This window comes from Nannospalax galili, unplaced genomic scaffold, assembly GCF_000622305.1.
Source record: "Nannospalax galili isolate Female #2095 unplaced genomic scaffold, S.galili_v1.0 scaffold32, whole genome shotgun sequence".
NCBI classification, from domain to species: domain Eukaryota; kingdom Metazoa; phylum Chordata; class Mammalia; order Rodentia; family Spalacidae; genus Nannospalax; species Nannospalax galili.
The window spans coordinates 5823435-5839461 of record NW_008335297.1 but is presented as its reverse complement, the minus strand read 5'-3'; the positions used below and the strand labels follow the sequence as shown (position 1 = coordinate 5839461).

The following is a 16027-nucleotide window of genomic DNA, read 5'->3' as shown; positions in this document are numbered from 1 at the left end:
GCATCAGTGTGGGTAGTTTTCCCAAAGCATGCTGTGGTGCTGAACGTGTGGGAAAGATCGCAAACTCTCAGTAGGAATGTGTATCAGTACAGTTATTTTGTAGAAGAATTTGGCAATTTGCAATTAAAGATGCATGTATCTTATGACTTCCAATCTTACTTCTTATCAACTTTAGAAAAAACATTTGCATACAGGCATAAAAAGACAGGTCTGATGGTTATCACTGTAGTTTAGCTTCTAATAGAAAAAATCTGGAAAAAAAACCTCACCTGAATTCCTATCAATGTGGATAAATAAACAATTCATGGCATAAGTGTATTGAAGAACATGACTTGCATGTTGTGAAGAACTTACTTGGGCTTTAGATAGATGATGGATGGATAGATAGATAGATAATAGATGATAGCTATACGATAGATAGGTAGATACATAGATGATTGATATGAGAGCATACATGCCCAAGTGAAGCTTTCCGTGCTATGCTATTGAGTAAAGAAAAAAAGCAAGTTGCAGAAAATAAAATGTGCTGTTACTAAGCAGGCATCATGGCAGTTAGTTGTAACATGGCGTGGTAGTTGTAAGCCCAACACTCAGGAGCCTGTAGGAGGACTGTGAGACAAAGACTAGCTACATAGCAAGTTCCAAGCTAGCCATGGCTGTATAATGAAACTCTTATCTAAAAAAATGTTGCTTATCATTTAAAGAATGAGTTGAGAAGAGAGGAAAAGAGAAAGGAGCACAAAATCAAATCAAGTAAAACCCCTTCAAACAAACATACAGCATTCTCTATTTGAAGCCTGTTCTTTTCTTAGTGACTGTGTAAACAAACACTCATAGCAGCAAAACTCTGGCCCATCTCTGGGAGAAAGCAAAGAGCCCTTTCTTACTGGTGCAGAGTGTGAAGTGGGGCCTCTGACTTCTCTGTCTGCCCATAGCAGCTGGCCTTGGCCTCGGGGATGTAGGAGAACTTCTCCAACATGGAAGATGCAGCAGTGGTTAGGATCCCAAGACCATCCCTCACTCTTGCCTCCAGGCTATAGTCCCAGTCATCATAGGAGACTGAAATGAGTCCTGATGGAAACTCTTTGGGGATGAGCTCTGTGTTCCCAGACACCAAACTGGGGATGATCCAGAAGAAGTCATATCCAGTGAGGCCAAGGGAGCGAGCCTCACTCAGAATGAGGACAGCCTCATCTTTGGAACAGTAGAGCAAGATGACAGAAGAGTGGATCTTCTTCAGCTGGACCTGTGTCTTTGCATCCTCAAAGGAGGTGTCCAGTGTGATCACATTCTGCATATCCCAGCCCACAAAGCTGTTGTCCACTGTTGTCTTGATGAAACTGATGAAGTCTCTGTAGCCAGGGAAGATGGTGGTCACCAGGGAGAAGACATGCCAGTCGTAATCCTGCATGATCTTCAGCATAACCGTGGCTTGTTGCTGGATAGATGCTCCAAACTGGAAGAAGGTAGATGTGGGATCCTGCAAGACAAGAAGAAAACAAAGCAGAGGGTGAGCCAGAAGCAGTTGATACGCATGGACCTGCCTTTATAGGTGTAAAGACACTCCTTCCTAGAAGTAAGATGATAGCCACTCATTCAGAAACATTTCTGAGGGACTGTGGAGATAGATCAGTTGGTAAAGTGCTTGCCTTCTGATTTTGAGAACCTGAGTTTGATTCTCAGAGTTAGAAACAGGCAAATTCCTGGGGCTTGCTGGCCAGCAGCCTAGCATACTTGGCAAGCTACAAGCCAGTGAGAGATCCTGTCTCAAAAAACAAGGTGGATGGTTGTTGAGGAATGACACCTAAAACTGTCCTCTGGCTTTCACATGCACGTACATACACATTTTCACCAGCACACATGAATATGCACATGAACACACATACATGAATACATATATACCAAAAAAATTAAAATAAATGTTCTGAGCTATACCAGGCTCAGAAAAGGATACTGAAAATTCAGACTTGAGAAAATTCATGCTCAAAAGTCCATAGCCAATATAAGAAAGAATACTTGTTTATCTTGTTTGCCCACCATCTACTCTAATTTTCCTCTAGATTCCCCTTTTGTTCATACACTTTCAATAGAACCAACTCTGTCTGGTCCTCAGAATAACGATATAAAAACAAAACCAACAGAAACAAAGCAGCATCAGAAGCCCTGAACTTTAGCAGGTCTACAGCCATTTACCCTGGACCTCTGACTACATGAGTCACTGAATTCCCGTGTTCATATAAGCCAGTGGAACCAGGGTTTCTGTATCTTAAACTTACAGTACAGATGATGTTCAAAGCTATGTGAACATCCACATGTTCAATCAACAAGCATTTGTTGAACACTTTGCTGTGTGCCTTGGGAAATCACCACATATGAATCAGACATGGCACAGCCTCTGCTGTCACACGTGAGGGAAACAAGGAAGACCAGTCATGAACTGGGGACTGAGAAAGATCTGCGGAAATGTAGCCTTCAGGTGAGACAGACAGGAAATATGTGGGCATGTCCTGAAATGTGTTCTTGAGTACTGGAGATAAAGCCATTCTGACTTATGAAGTAGAAAGGATTACATTACGTTGAAAAGCTTGTGAGGAGCCCCATCATGTGGGGTCTTATCTGATAATAACACAGTAACTTGTGTTGGGCTAAGGGGCTCCTATCATTCCAGCGTTTCCACAGGTCTATCATCATGAGATCAAAGTTCTACTTATCCAAGCGGGTGACAATAGGATTGTCCAATTTGTAGACCTGCTCCATATCCCTTGACTCATTAAATTCCCACAAATGATCCTAAGAAGTTGGTATTATTGGCAGACAGACCAAAGCTCAAGATGGTCACAGAGAAATGAGCATTTAAGCCTAGGTCCTGAGACATAGCTTCCACATGCAGCCTCCTTTCCCACCTGCAGCAACAGTCCTCTTGGGAACATTTAAGATCAACACATAGCAGATGTATAAATTATTGTAGTCAGTGTGCTGCAAAATACCCACTCAGGGACCTGGGGAGGTAGATCAGTTTGTAAAGTATTTGTCTTGCAAGCATGGGGACCTGAGTTCAACCTTCTGAACCCATGTAGAAAAAGCTGGATGTCACGGTATGCACCTGTAGATCCCGTGCTGGGGAGATAGAGACAGGAGGATCCCTGGGGCTCACTCACTAACCCACTCAAAAACAAAGGCAAATGGTGCCTGGGGAAGAATTCTGAAGCTATTCTCTGACCTCCACATGCATGTGCATGCACACTTGCACACACATGTACCCAACCAATAAGCACAAAAAATGACAACTCATCAGAAGATATATATCTGTATTAACACAAAACAGGATCTGTCCAATGCTGAAGTATATGTATTTTTTTTCCAGGAAATGAAAGAATTGCCAAAGGGACTTATCATATTACAACCACATGTTCGTTTTGTACTTAACTTATTCTAAGCATTTAATACCACTTCAATTCAGCAGTGTAACTAACGGGGATCCTGTTTCCTATATGTGGTATGTATGTTCGCATATCTGTGGGTGAGTGTGTGAGTGTGTGTGATTCCATTCATATCTTTCAGAACAACACTTTGTATCTATGCTTGTCTATTCTTTCAACAAGTCTGTCTTGTTTCCCTATGGGTCCTCACTGTAGGTTTTCCCTGAATGGGTCAAAGAGCTGTCGTTCTTAGAAACACTGCTCTCTTCTGAAAGGCTTGAGTTTGGTGGATTATTTGAATATAGCATGGCCTGGAAGCAGACAGGAGAAATGGGAATAAATAAATGGTTTCTGGACTCCTTCCAACATTACAGTTCTGTGAATTTTACCTAATTAAATCAATTAAAATGGGTAACAGACTTAAAGACTTGGGGAAATGATCTTTTTCCCTACTGTCACATTTGGAGAAATCCAATATTCCTGAATTGATGAATCATTTTTCAGTCATATATCAACAAGACTGTGAGCTCCTCAAGGGCAGAGTCGCTGTTGTCCTCATCACTCTGTCCCCGGAGCCTGGCAGGAGGCTTGGTCCATGACACATCAGGAAGTGGAGGACAAAGAGTTGCAAGAGCAGATGAGTGTGGGAATGAAGCCTTGGAAAAATGTCCTTGGGGTAAACAGAATGTTCAGAGAGGAGAATTTGGTATCTGAGATTGTGTTCTGTATAGATCTTGAATGTTATGTTCAAAACAAAACAAGACCTTTAACATCACCACCTACACTTACCTACCCTGAGAACCACGCCCTTGTCAAAAGCCCAAAATATGTACATATTTGTGTGTGTATGTATTGTGTGTGCACGATCATGTGTATGCAAGTGTACTTGTGTATATGAGTGCACTTATGTGCAGATGCACATGAAGGCCAGAGGACAACCTTGGGTGTCATTCCTTAGGTGTGTCTACCTTTTATTTTTTAACATTTATTTATTTGTGTGGGTGGGTAGGTGCATGCATGCCACTGCGTATATGTGGAGGCCAGAGGACAATTTTAGGCAGCCAATTTTCTCCTTTGACTGTGTAGAATCAAGCTCAGGTTATCAGGCTTGGTGGAAAGAACCTCTACTCCTACAGCAATTTCACTAACCCCCTTCTTTTACTTTTTGTGAGACAGGGCTCTCATTGATCTAGGGCCTGCCAAGTAGGCCACCTGTGTCTGCCTCACCAGTGCTAGGTTTACAATTGGGTACAACCATGTCCAGCTTTTCTTTTTTAAAACAAGTTCTATGAGATTGAACTCAGGTCTTCATGCTTGTAAGGCAAGCACTTTATTGACTGAGATAATACTCTAGTCCACCAAAAATATATTTTAGTGTGTACTTTATTGATAAGGAGGGAGACCGTAGAAAGCTTACATGGCTGCCCATAGAGGTTCATTAAGCGAAGAAAAAAAAGACAGCAACATGCAGAATCTAGTAGCATTAAGATGGCCCACACATCTAAAGGCAGCTCAGTTGTTAGCTCCACACACTGCCTCTTGAGATGGGACCTAAATGTTGCAAACCTAATTATCAAAGAAATGCATTAATTCCATTGAGCAGAGTCTCAGGATGCTGATCCTCCAGAGCTATGATGTGACTACAAAGGGCTCAGCGTCTTCCTGCACTGAGTACACAGGAAATGGAGAAATTGCTTAATCAATGCACAGTGAGGGCATAGTTGGAACCAGTAAAAAGAATCTGACAGTTTCGGGCCCAGCCCTAAACAAGTTGTATTTATCACCTCTTCTAAGGCTTAGGGAACATTGCTGAAGAGGGGGAGGAAGCATGTAAGAGACAGAAAATAGGTGAAGGGCTACAAAATGCCATTCTGTAGACTCAATACAGCCTTTGCAATCATTAATTCACAACAACTATAGTTACCTGGGCTGGGACCACACAAGACTGGGCCCTATCAACAATCAAAGAAGGGAGAAGAACTCATGGGCCCTACCTTTTATCTCTGAACTATTGACTATTGATAGATTCTGGGAGAAAGGGAATCACTATCTTTAGTTGTGTACCCACTGCTGAAGTCAGCAGGCTCTAAACCCATGCTTACACAGATGACCCTAGTTAATCTCAGTGGGCCACAAAATGGAATGATAGTCATGAAAATGAGAAAGATATTTGTAGGAAGGGGGAGAGTAGATGGATATGGTAGTGAGGTGCAGGACATTAGAGTGGTCAGTATGCATGGCATATGTGTGCAAAATTGTTAAAAAAAACACTTAAAAAATTAAAAAATAAAAATGCCTTTGAGACAACCCATAAATGCACCGTTCTTGGAATCATAAGTATGGGTGGAGAAGTGGAAGTCAGCATTCTAGATGAGGCTGGAATTTGGGATCCTGCTGGTCCCTTACTTCATGTACCATGAGCTATGTCACCACCACAGTGTTCATTAGATGCTCCGTGAACACATAAGAGCTGCAAACAGAAGCAGTCTTGCTGATCACTCCCCATATAGAGGAGGGTGTGACTGCACTGTGAATTTCATGAAGGAGAAAGATCAATAGAGACAGCAGTTCACCAGTCCAGAACCAGCTTGACACAGGCCATCTGTGAAAGAGTATTTACAAAGCCCTGGCCTAGTGCCATCCCTCCTCTCCTGATTTGAGACACTTCAGCACAAGCTCCACTGTTGCTTGGATCTTAAAAGTACCCTCCTCAAAAGCTCATGTGTTGAAAGCTTGTACTCCAACACAGCAGTGGTCAGAGACCAGACCTTCAGGAAGTGATTGGGTTATCAGAGTTCTGATATCATGAATGGATTCATCCATTAAGGATTCATAACTTATTGAGATGTTTGAAAGAGCTGGAAACTGGAGGAGGAGCCTATTTGGAGGAAGTAGGCCACCACGAACATGCCCTTGAACAGTATATTTTGTCCTTAGTACCTGTCTCTCTTTTTTCTTCCTGTCTGCCATGAGGGGAGCAGCTCTGTCCCATCTCATGTTCCCTACCATGATTTATTTTCTGCTTCAACTCAGGTCCAGAAGAAACAACAGAGGCAAGTCGTCAGGAACTGAAACATCTGAACCCATGCTAGTTTCTCTCAAGTGTTTGGTCAAAACAGAAAACTGACCACCATACACCCATTAACAGTCTATCCTTATAATGGACCACAGTGAACCTTCTGGGGTCAGACTGCCCAGTTCCAAACTTAATTGTATGGCCTGGGGGAAAGTCATTAAATCTTTCTAAGCCTAGTTTCTTCATCTATAAAATCAGTGTGGCTGTAAAAATAATTATCATGGTTAAAAGGCTGGAGAGATGGCTTGGTATATAAATTGCTTGCTGTGCAAATACAAGAACCTAAGTTCAAATCCCCAGAACCCACACGAAGTCAAGCACAGTGGCACACGTCTGTAATCCCAGTGTCCCTTTGGTGAGATGGGAGATGGAGACAGGAGAATCCCTAGAAGTTCTGGAGCAAGCGAGCCTGGAGTATGCAGCAGAAAACACGAGATCCTGTCTCAAATAGAACAGAAAGCAAAGCCTGACACCTGAGGTTGTGCTCTGACCTCCACACATGCTAGTCTGCCACCACTGTTAAGCTCATTTACAAATGAAGCGGACTCAGAGAGGTAGTGACTCTTCTAGGATCACATGAGTAGTGAACTGGATTTGTCTGTCTTCCAGACGTCAAGCAATTCACTCCTGCACAGCATCATTGCCAATAGTGTCTTTTTGCCACTGGGCTGTAAGAATTAAGTGACGCCCTCCCCACTCCTGTATCAAACTGGTTACAGTGCTTATTTGCTGCTCAGCAAGAGGCATGGTGATTTCCCCACGGTCACGGCCCATTGTTACATCGCAGCAGACGACTGTGCTAGCCACACCACAAAGTGGTCTGGCTTTGGAGCATCTCAACAGCTTACACTTTGGTTTCACTGCCTGGCAGACATCAATGGCTCCTGTGGCCAAGCTCAAGTTCAGATTCCAGCCTATTTGTCTGTGTGCACCAGTCAATCTTTATAGCTGTTACACTATGAGTTCTGGGGCCTTTCAGACCCCAGTTCAAGTCCTCACTCTGTGCTAGCCATGGGACTCTGGAAAAACACTTAACCTTCATGGGTCTGAGTTCTTTGCATACAAAATGAGCATAATGACCACCAGATCTTAAGTGGAGAATGGGATGAACGGACAGAAGTCAGGGGCTCATCTCTCCCTGCCTGACTCCAACAGTCTGGGTCCTCTCCACTGCCTGTTCTGTGAACTGCATAGGCACTGGGGGAAATCTCAGGGGACCCCTATCCTGTCTCAGAAACTAGGATATCCAGACTCTTTGATCTGCTAGTTTTAAATCCAAACAACCCTACAAACCAGCCCGTGTGTTCTGAGCCAGGAGCCTGCGTGAAGAGAAGGACTGTCCAACTGTAACTATACCATGCTTTAGAGAGAAACAACCACCAGTTCCCCTTGTGGGCTTCACAGAGCTATGCTGCACCACTGTCATTTTTGGTTGTTCTAACTCCACAACTGGAGTTACGGACAGTTGTTAGCCACCTTGTAGGTGTTAGGAATCAAACCTGGGTCCTCTATAAGAACAGTCAGAGCTCTTAACTTCTGAGCCATCTCTCCAGCCCCATACACCATATTTTCTTTATCCATTTATCTTTTGATGGATACCTAGGCTGATTCCATAACTTGGCTAGAGTGATTATTGGCAGTGACTAGAGCTACAATAGACACCGGTGAGCAAGTATCTGCCATATACTGACTTAGAGTCTTTGGGTATATTCCCAAGAACATAAACCACTTTTGTTTCTATTGGCACCTGAAACTCCACCTTCAAAAACCACTTTGAAGTCTAGGGGCAGAGGGGTGTTGCTCTGTAGTAGAGCAGTTGCCTAGCATGCATGGTCTAGACCCTGAGTTCTATCCTCAGTACTACAAAAAAAGCAGGTAAGAAAAATCACTGTGGGCCAAAGGCATTGCACAACCCTAAGAGACATGAGAAAGCATTTGCAAAACATAATTGTAGAGTGAGTGAGACTCTGAAGAGGCTCACATTTAGCCTTGATTTTATTTTCCCCTATGGTGATTCTATGGACTGGCAGAAGATGATATGGAATTTGGGCATACTCCCAGGACCTGGCAGCAGATTTTCCAAATGGCCCTTTCAAACTTATGCACATCATCCTGCCTTGATGGTAGAAGCATTCCTTCCTGCACTTCCCCCCCACACACCCCGGGCCATTGGCTGCACTTTGAGAATTCGACAGATCAGTTTCTGACCACCTCAGGCACTTGGCTTCCTTAGACGGTGCAGTTGGGGGAGAGGAACAGATTTCACACACCCACTTTGGTTCTGCAGTAAAAGCAGCTCTATCCCCAAGCTCACTGCTCTGCAGAACAAACTGTTTCAAACATAGTGAGGGAGGCAGGGGGATACAGGATTCTGTTTCTGTTCTGTGATGAATGATATCTCAGTCCATCAGATCTAGAGCATTATCTCTTGTTCTAGAATGTTCCAGAGATTGCTGAGTGCCTGTGGTGACATATGACTCTGCAAGTATCAGGGCTGATGACTAATAGATTCTAATAACAACTTTCCTTTCATTTACCCACTTACCAAGGTTGGTCGCCCATCATCTCTTTGATCCTTACTGCTCAAGTGATGAGTTCAGTTGTACAACATCTGTGGATGGTGTGTCTCATAAGGACAAACAAGAACGCTCAGGTGATTTTCCTAAGATCCACATGGCCTCACAGTGACAATAGCCTGGTTTTTGCAAGATGCATCCAGTGCTCCCTTGCACACATATCAGTTTGCTCTCATTCCTAGCTACATTTTAGCATCACTTGTAGAACTATTTTTTTTTTAAGTCTATGCTGGTGCCCCTGAGCCAATCTGATTGAGATGTGGTTTCTTTGATCAGAACACCTGAATTCTAAAGCTGATTCTTTGAATATTCTCTATATCTCAGTGTCAAGATGAGTGTCATTCACATCAGCATCTCTTCAGAGACTAGTGTGGTACCTGACACACAAGAGGGTCCAAGTAAATATTTGGTGAGGTGATGGGTGAGCAAGGAGCTGGTCCCCAGGAAGTGGGCGAAGGGTCACTGTTGTCAGCTCTACACACACTTACATAGCTTTTCATCTTTCCGCCGGGCAGGATGGACATAAACAACAAAAAAAGCAAAGCTGCAGGGCTGCTCCTTGGGAAGTTGTTTTGTTCTATCAGGGGACTGTCCCAGTGAGCCCTGCCTAACATGTTTTCACAGTTCTCCTGGTGGACAACTGAGGTTTTCAGTATATTTTACTTCTTCCTTCACAGGTGGGGGAAAAATAAAGGATCTCTCAACCTTGGTCAGAGAAGCATTCTTTTGCTGTGGACAGCAGTCAATGCAGATGTATAATTGATCCAAGTACTGAGAGTAAGAGACTATCAGTGCTTAGTTCTAAATGGGACATTTATATCAACACTTCCCCTACCACAGCCAAAGCTCAGGGCACAGCAGGCCTGGAACTTACTATGTAGACCAAGCTGGCCTCAATCTCATAGAGATTTGACTGCTTCTCCCTCCTGATTGCAGGGATTAAATGTGTGTGCTACCACATCCAGCTAAATTTTTTAATTTTTGAGAATTTCATTCAAGTACTGTTTTTACATCTTCTCTACCCTTCCCTGTCTCCCTCCAACTTCTTCACTGTCCCCCTTCCATCTCAGATTCATGACCTCTTCATTAATTATTATCATATATGTATACAATCTAATGAATCCATTTAGAATTGCTCCTATGTATATGTTTTAGGGCTAGCCACCTAGGATTGGATAACCTATCAGGGAGCTCATCCTTGAAGAAAACTGATTCTCCCATTCTCAGAAGCCATTGATTGCCTATAACTCTTCATGTGTCCCGGTCCTCTGGATCTTACAATCTTTCTTCTCCTTTTCCATGACTTTTTTTGAGCCTTTGGTGTAGGGGTTGCATTGTAGATGTATCCGTTAATGCTGGGCACCCCATGGTCACTTATTTTCTGCATTTTTACAAGTTGTGGATTTCTGTAATAGTCTCCTTCTGTTTCAAAAAGAAGCTTCTTTGATAAGGAGTAAAAGCTGCAATCATCAGTGGGTAGAAGAATCTGTATTTGGAATACAGTTAGAAATGATACTGGTTTAGGAAAATGGCAGTAGAAGGTTCTCCCCTAGGGTCCGTAACCTCTCCAGCCATGAGTATTTGCCCAGGTTTTCAACACCAGGCATGAATCCCCTCCTACTGAACAGGTTTAAGTCCAATTAGATATATGTTGGCTACCCCCAAGACAAAAGTGCTACTATTGCACCATTAAGAGTAGCTTGCTGCAGTGGTCCTTGCTGTGGTTCATAGGCTTTACAGCTGGGTAGGACTACTGATTGCTATTCTCCTTTGGCAGCTTGCATAGCACCTACTATGAGAGCTGATCCTCAGAGAGGAGGCAATCAGGTCAGTTCAAGCTCAGTTCCTCCAAATCCTGTGTCCCAAGTGTGTGTTATCGTAAACAATAGGATCTTAACCTTCAGTTTCTGAGAGGCACCAAGGGCAATGGCAATAGCTTGACCAACAACTCAAAAGGAGTTTTTGTCAGATAGTCTCTAACTCTAGGGGCTAACATTATCACTTATTTGGCATAACTACATTTAATATATATTATATATAATATGTATTTTAAACAAGCTTATAAAATCCCATTTCGTTATGGTCTTCAAAACATCCTTAATGTTATTTTTCTCTCCTTTCACCCCCTCCTTCTGTATTGCCCTCCCATCCTCTTCCCCAGTTAAAGCCCCCCTCCATCTTCCTACTTCCCCTTTCTAGCATCTGTGGCTTAGTAGCCCCCTCTCTAGAACTCCTTCTTTTCCCCTCATGGTCACATTCTACTTTCCTGGCTTCTGTGGTTACTTTGGATTATATTCTCAAATCTAAAGATTTGGAGCCAGGATTATAAATAACCTAACGCCATCTTTCTCTGTGCTCCCTTTTCTCTTCAAATGAGTTTTATTTTCCCCATTAATTCTTGAAGCTTTATTAAGGAATAATTAACAAATAAAAGTTGCATATATCCAAGGTGTAAAAAATAATATTTTGATATATATGTATACTCTGAAATAATTACCATAATTGAGCTAATTAGCACATCCATCAGCACAAAAAGTTGCTTTCTGTGTGTGAAAGATGAGAATGTTTGAGACCCACCCTCAGCAAATTCAAACACACAATACTTTATTATTGACTGGAGTCACATTAGGTTTACCAGAACTTATTAATGTTACAAGTGCAAATTTGTACCCTGTGACTGACATCATCTAATTTCCCCTATCCCCTAGCCCTTGGCAACCATCTTTCTGTTTCTGTTTCTATGACTTGAACTTTTTTTTATATCCCACATGTAAGTGAAATCATGCAGTATTTGTCTTTCTGTCTCTGGCTTATTATAACGCCTTCCATTATAGTCACAAATATCAGGTTTTTCTCTTTTTACAGAACACACATAAATTATATATCTCTATCTCTATCTATCTATCTATCTATATCTATCTATCTATCTATCTATCTATCTATCTATATGCAACAGTCCTCTGTATCTATGTGCTCCACATCTGTGGATTCAAACAACCACGCACTGAAAATATTTTTAAACATTTCATCTGTGTTGAACACAACTGGCTTTTTCTTGTCATTATTCCCCAAATAATACAGTATAGCCACATTTACACAGCATTTACATTATATTAGGTCTTATAACTACTAGAAAGGATGCGTGCAAATTTCATGCATGCAAATATACCATCATTTTATGTAAGGGACTTGAACATCTGTGGTTTGTGTTTGGATGGCTGCCCTGGTAGCCATCCCTTGGGGAAACCAGGGGATGATTATACAGCACATTTTCAAGGTAGTGACTTTGTTTTCTTTGAACATATACCAAGGAGTGAGATGACTGGAACATGGGAGGAGTTTAATCTGCAGTTTCTGGTGGGTGCTGAGTTCCCAGCTAGAGTAGCTGTTCTGTGTGCCTGGAGTGTTCCAATTCAGAGACTACCTTGACTCACAGTCTGTTCCCTGGACTCTCAGATTACAGTGGAGGTGATGTATGTTAAGATAATTACAGACAAAAGCTCAGAAGGAAATGCTGCCTCCACTTATGAAACCCTTAACTTCAACCTGGGGTGGGCTTCTGGTATAGAACCTACTAGCTCCATCTAACTACTTAAATTTAAATGTAGGTTATTAAATAAAATTAAATCCTGAGTTTCTTTGTTATTCTACTTATAGACTGTGAACTTTAAAATTGATGTTCTTTACTTCTGCAGGCCTCGCCCCTAAAGATGCTGTTTATTTAGTCTGAGATGGAGCCCAAAATTGTTAATTCCTTGAATGGCTCTAACATGGAGTCAGGGTTGAAAAGGCTGGTGTGACCCTTCAGCATCCTACCCTCACTGTGCACCTAGGGAATTTTTGGCAGCCATCTGACCACCATACACCATCCTGAAAAGAAAACCAGTAAGAGGTAGCAACGCTGGAAAGTAGAAAAGTAACAAGTCCTGATAGCCTCATTGAGCACCTTAGTTAAACCACACCTGAAGCCAACGTACCCTTGTCAAATGAATGTACTAATTTTTTGCTTAAGAAAAATAGGTCTTTGTCACAGCTAATATTTGTTGTGTGTGTCCAACACGCAGTACTATGTAGCCAGGGGGAAGGAAGCATCATTACTACCCCTGCAACATAGATTTTAAAAGTAAGGCTCAGAGAATGTAAGTTAGCCCAAAGCTATATACTCGGTATATGGCAAAGCTGGGAGTCGAAATTGGGGCATCTGAATTTAGCGTCTGGAGGTTTAGCTCCATGCCATATCCACCTTGTGGTTATGGTGTGGTTAGTTTAAAATATCAACTTGCCACAACCTAAAATCACCTAGGAAGAGAGTCTCGATCCAGGAGCTATCTGAGATTAGACTGACTTGTGGGCATGTCAGTGGGGGATTGTCTTAACCAATTAATTAAACGACGTAGGAAGACCCAGCCCACCATGGACAGTACCATTCCCTAGGCAGGTGGTCCTGAATCATATAAGAGAGGAAAAAGCTGGACGAAAGCAACCAAAGAGTCAGCCTGGGCAACATTAGTTTTTCTCTGCCCTTGACTGTGGATGTGACATGACCAGCTGTTTCAAGCTCCTGACTCTGACTTCTGTGTAATGGACTGTAACCTGGAATTACAGCTAAATAAATTCCTTTCCTCCACTATGTTGCTTTTGGATCAGAGTGTTTTGTTGCAGCAACAGAATGAAGTTAAGACACCCCTGAATCTGAATCTTTCCAAGGGATCTTAGGATGTGTAAGAAACATCCCCAGAAAACTTAGGCACCCCTAAACTCAGCATTCTCATTTTTGTGGATAAAGAAACCAAGGCTCCAGAACCTTGATGGATTGCTATAAATTTCACATCAGCCAGTGATTTGGAAGAACAGGCATGACCCTCTGACTCTGAACTTGGCACTTTCCTGGTTGTATCATGACATTACATGGGGTCTGAGGCAAAAAGATAACCCCAAGAACTCAGGGGCTATTGGAGATGTGAACTGGGCTGGCAGCCTGTTACCTACCACCACAAGTGAGTTGTTTAACCACCTTCTGTTTTCCCATCTGAAAAATGAGGATAAAGATAGTCACTCAGATGGGGAAGTGCTTTAGTAGATAAGAGTACTTGTGCAAATGTGAGCACCTGAGTCCAGATCCTCAGCACTCTGGTCAAAGAGGCTGGGTGTGTCCTCACACACCTGAAAATTCAGCACTGGAAGAAGAGATATGAGGCAGAATGATCACTCTGACTTGTTAGCCAGACAGCCTAGTTGAAAACAGTGAGTTCTGGGTTCAAGGAGAAACCACGTCTCATGACAGAATGGGGCACCCAACACCCTGCTCTGGCTTACACACACACACACACACACACACACACACACACAGCCACCCACCTGCAAAGATCACTGCACATGTATGAGAGAAATGTACACAGAAAATGCTCAGGTGAGTTCAGCTGATATCAGCATCAACAGGGGTGAGACAGCAACCTTTACCCCGGTTGCTTCTGCTTCCTACTTATTCTCCCTTTTTGAATTGCTAATACTGCTGTCTTCACCACACCCCTCAGGCCTGATTTGCATGCAATTACCATGTCCAGGCTGAGAAGTCTTGATGGCAGGGCACCAGCCATCTTGGGGTCTTCCTCTGCACCTTACAGAGTCCTAGGCTGCTGCTTTGGAAGTCTGTTGGGCTGCCAGTTGGCAGGAAGGGATCCCTGCTTTCTGTATCTGAGATCTGTCAAGTCTACTGTACTAGGAAGAAGCATGCATCTATTCATTGTCATTCATTCAACATTGTTCTGGCTAAATGACAAGCATTGTTCTACAATAAGGAATCTGGGGAAGAGACCACAAAGAGAAGGTCCCTCCCTGGTTTTGGATTTTTCCCTCTTAATGAAAGAGACAGGCAAGAAAACAGAAATTGAATTACATAAAATTTCAAAGAAACAGGAGGATGGCATAGTTCAGTACTGGGGCAAATTCTTTGGTTCTTTGGTTCTCTGGTCTGTATACTCGAGCAGATCAAAAGGAAACAAAGGGGCTGGGTAGATGGTTCAGTTGGTAAAGTGCTTGCCACACAAGCTTGAAGGCCTGAGTTTGACTCCCAGCACCCAGAGAAAAAGCCATGCATGGAGTGAGTGCCTATAATCTCAGTGCTTGGGGCAGGGAAAGAGAGGCAGAATGATCCCCCAGGCTTGCTGGTCAGCCATTCTAACCAGTCAGAGGGCTACAGGTTCAGTGATGGATCCTGTCTCAAAAACTAAGGTGGGCCGGGTGTGGTGGCACATGCCTTTAATCCCAGCACTCGGAAGGCAGAGCCAAGCGGATCTCTGTGAGTTCAAGGCCAGCCTGGTCCACATAGTGAGTTCCAGGACAGCTGGACCCACAGGGAGACCCTGTCTCAAAAAGACCAAAAAAAAGAACTAAGGTGGGTAACAGGTGAGAGACATACCCGATGTCAACCTCCACACACATGCATTACACCAACACACACGTATACACACACACATGAACACAAACACAAACACATACACACATATACCACACATACACACAAACAGCAAAGGGGAGGAAAGGAAACTATAGGAGGAGTTGGGCAGACAAGACTTAAGGTGGGCTGGGGGTGGGAAGACAATCTGAGCAGGGAACTATGGAAAGGTCAGAGTAATGGACATTTCATAAACAAGAGAGACTGAGAGGTAAGTTAGGACAGGCTATAGACCATGGGAAGAGGTCTATACAGATTTCCTAGGTCAGTTTTACTTAAACAATTCCCCAACTAACTATGCCATCATGGGGAACCTAGGAGAGATGCCGAGACTTTCAGCTCTGTTCTTCCCTCTGGAACTCTGGCATACACACAAAGTATCAAACAGCCAAACCAACAGCTGCTCACTATGCCCTTTCATTAACTGGTAGCCTAATGTGACCACCGTGGCTCAAACTCCCTAGTCTTCAGAGGATTTAGACCTTTCCCTAGCCGATCATCC

At 43.0% G+C, this 16027-nt stretch overlaps 1 protein-coding gene across 1 annotated transcript in view; it reads right to left on the bottom strand.

Annotated features, from left to right (window-relative positions):
- Window positions 1–16027, bottom strand: part of Grin2a (glutamate ionotropic receptor NMDA type subunit 2A) — a 470861-nt gene that overhangs the window by 197645 nt on the left and 257189 nt on the right. Inside the window, exon 4 of the mRNA XM_008829942.1 lies at window positions 888–1480. Coding sequence (XP_008828164.1) covers window positions 888–1480 — 593 coding nt within the window. The remainder of the gene's footprint in view (window positions 1–887; window positions 1481–16027) is intronic.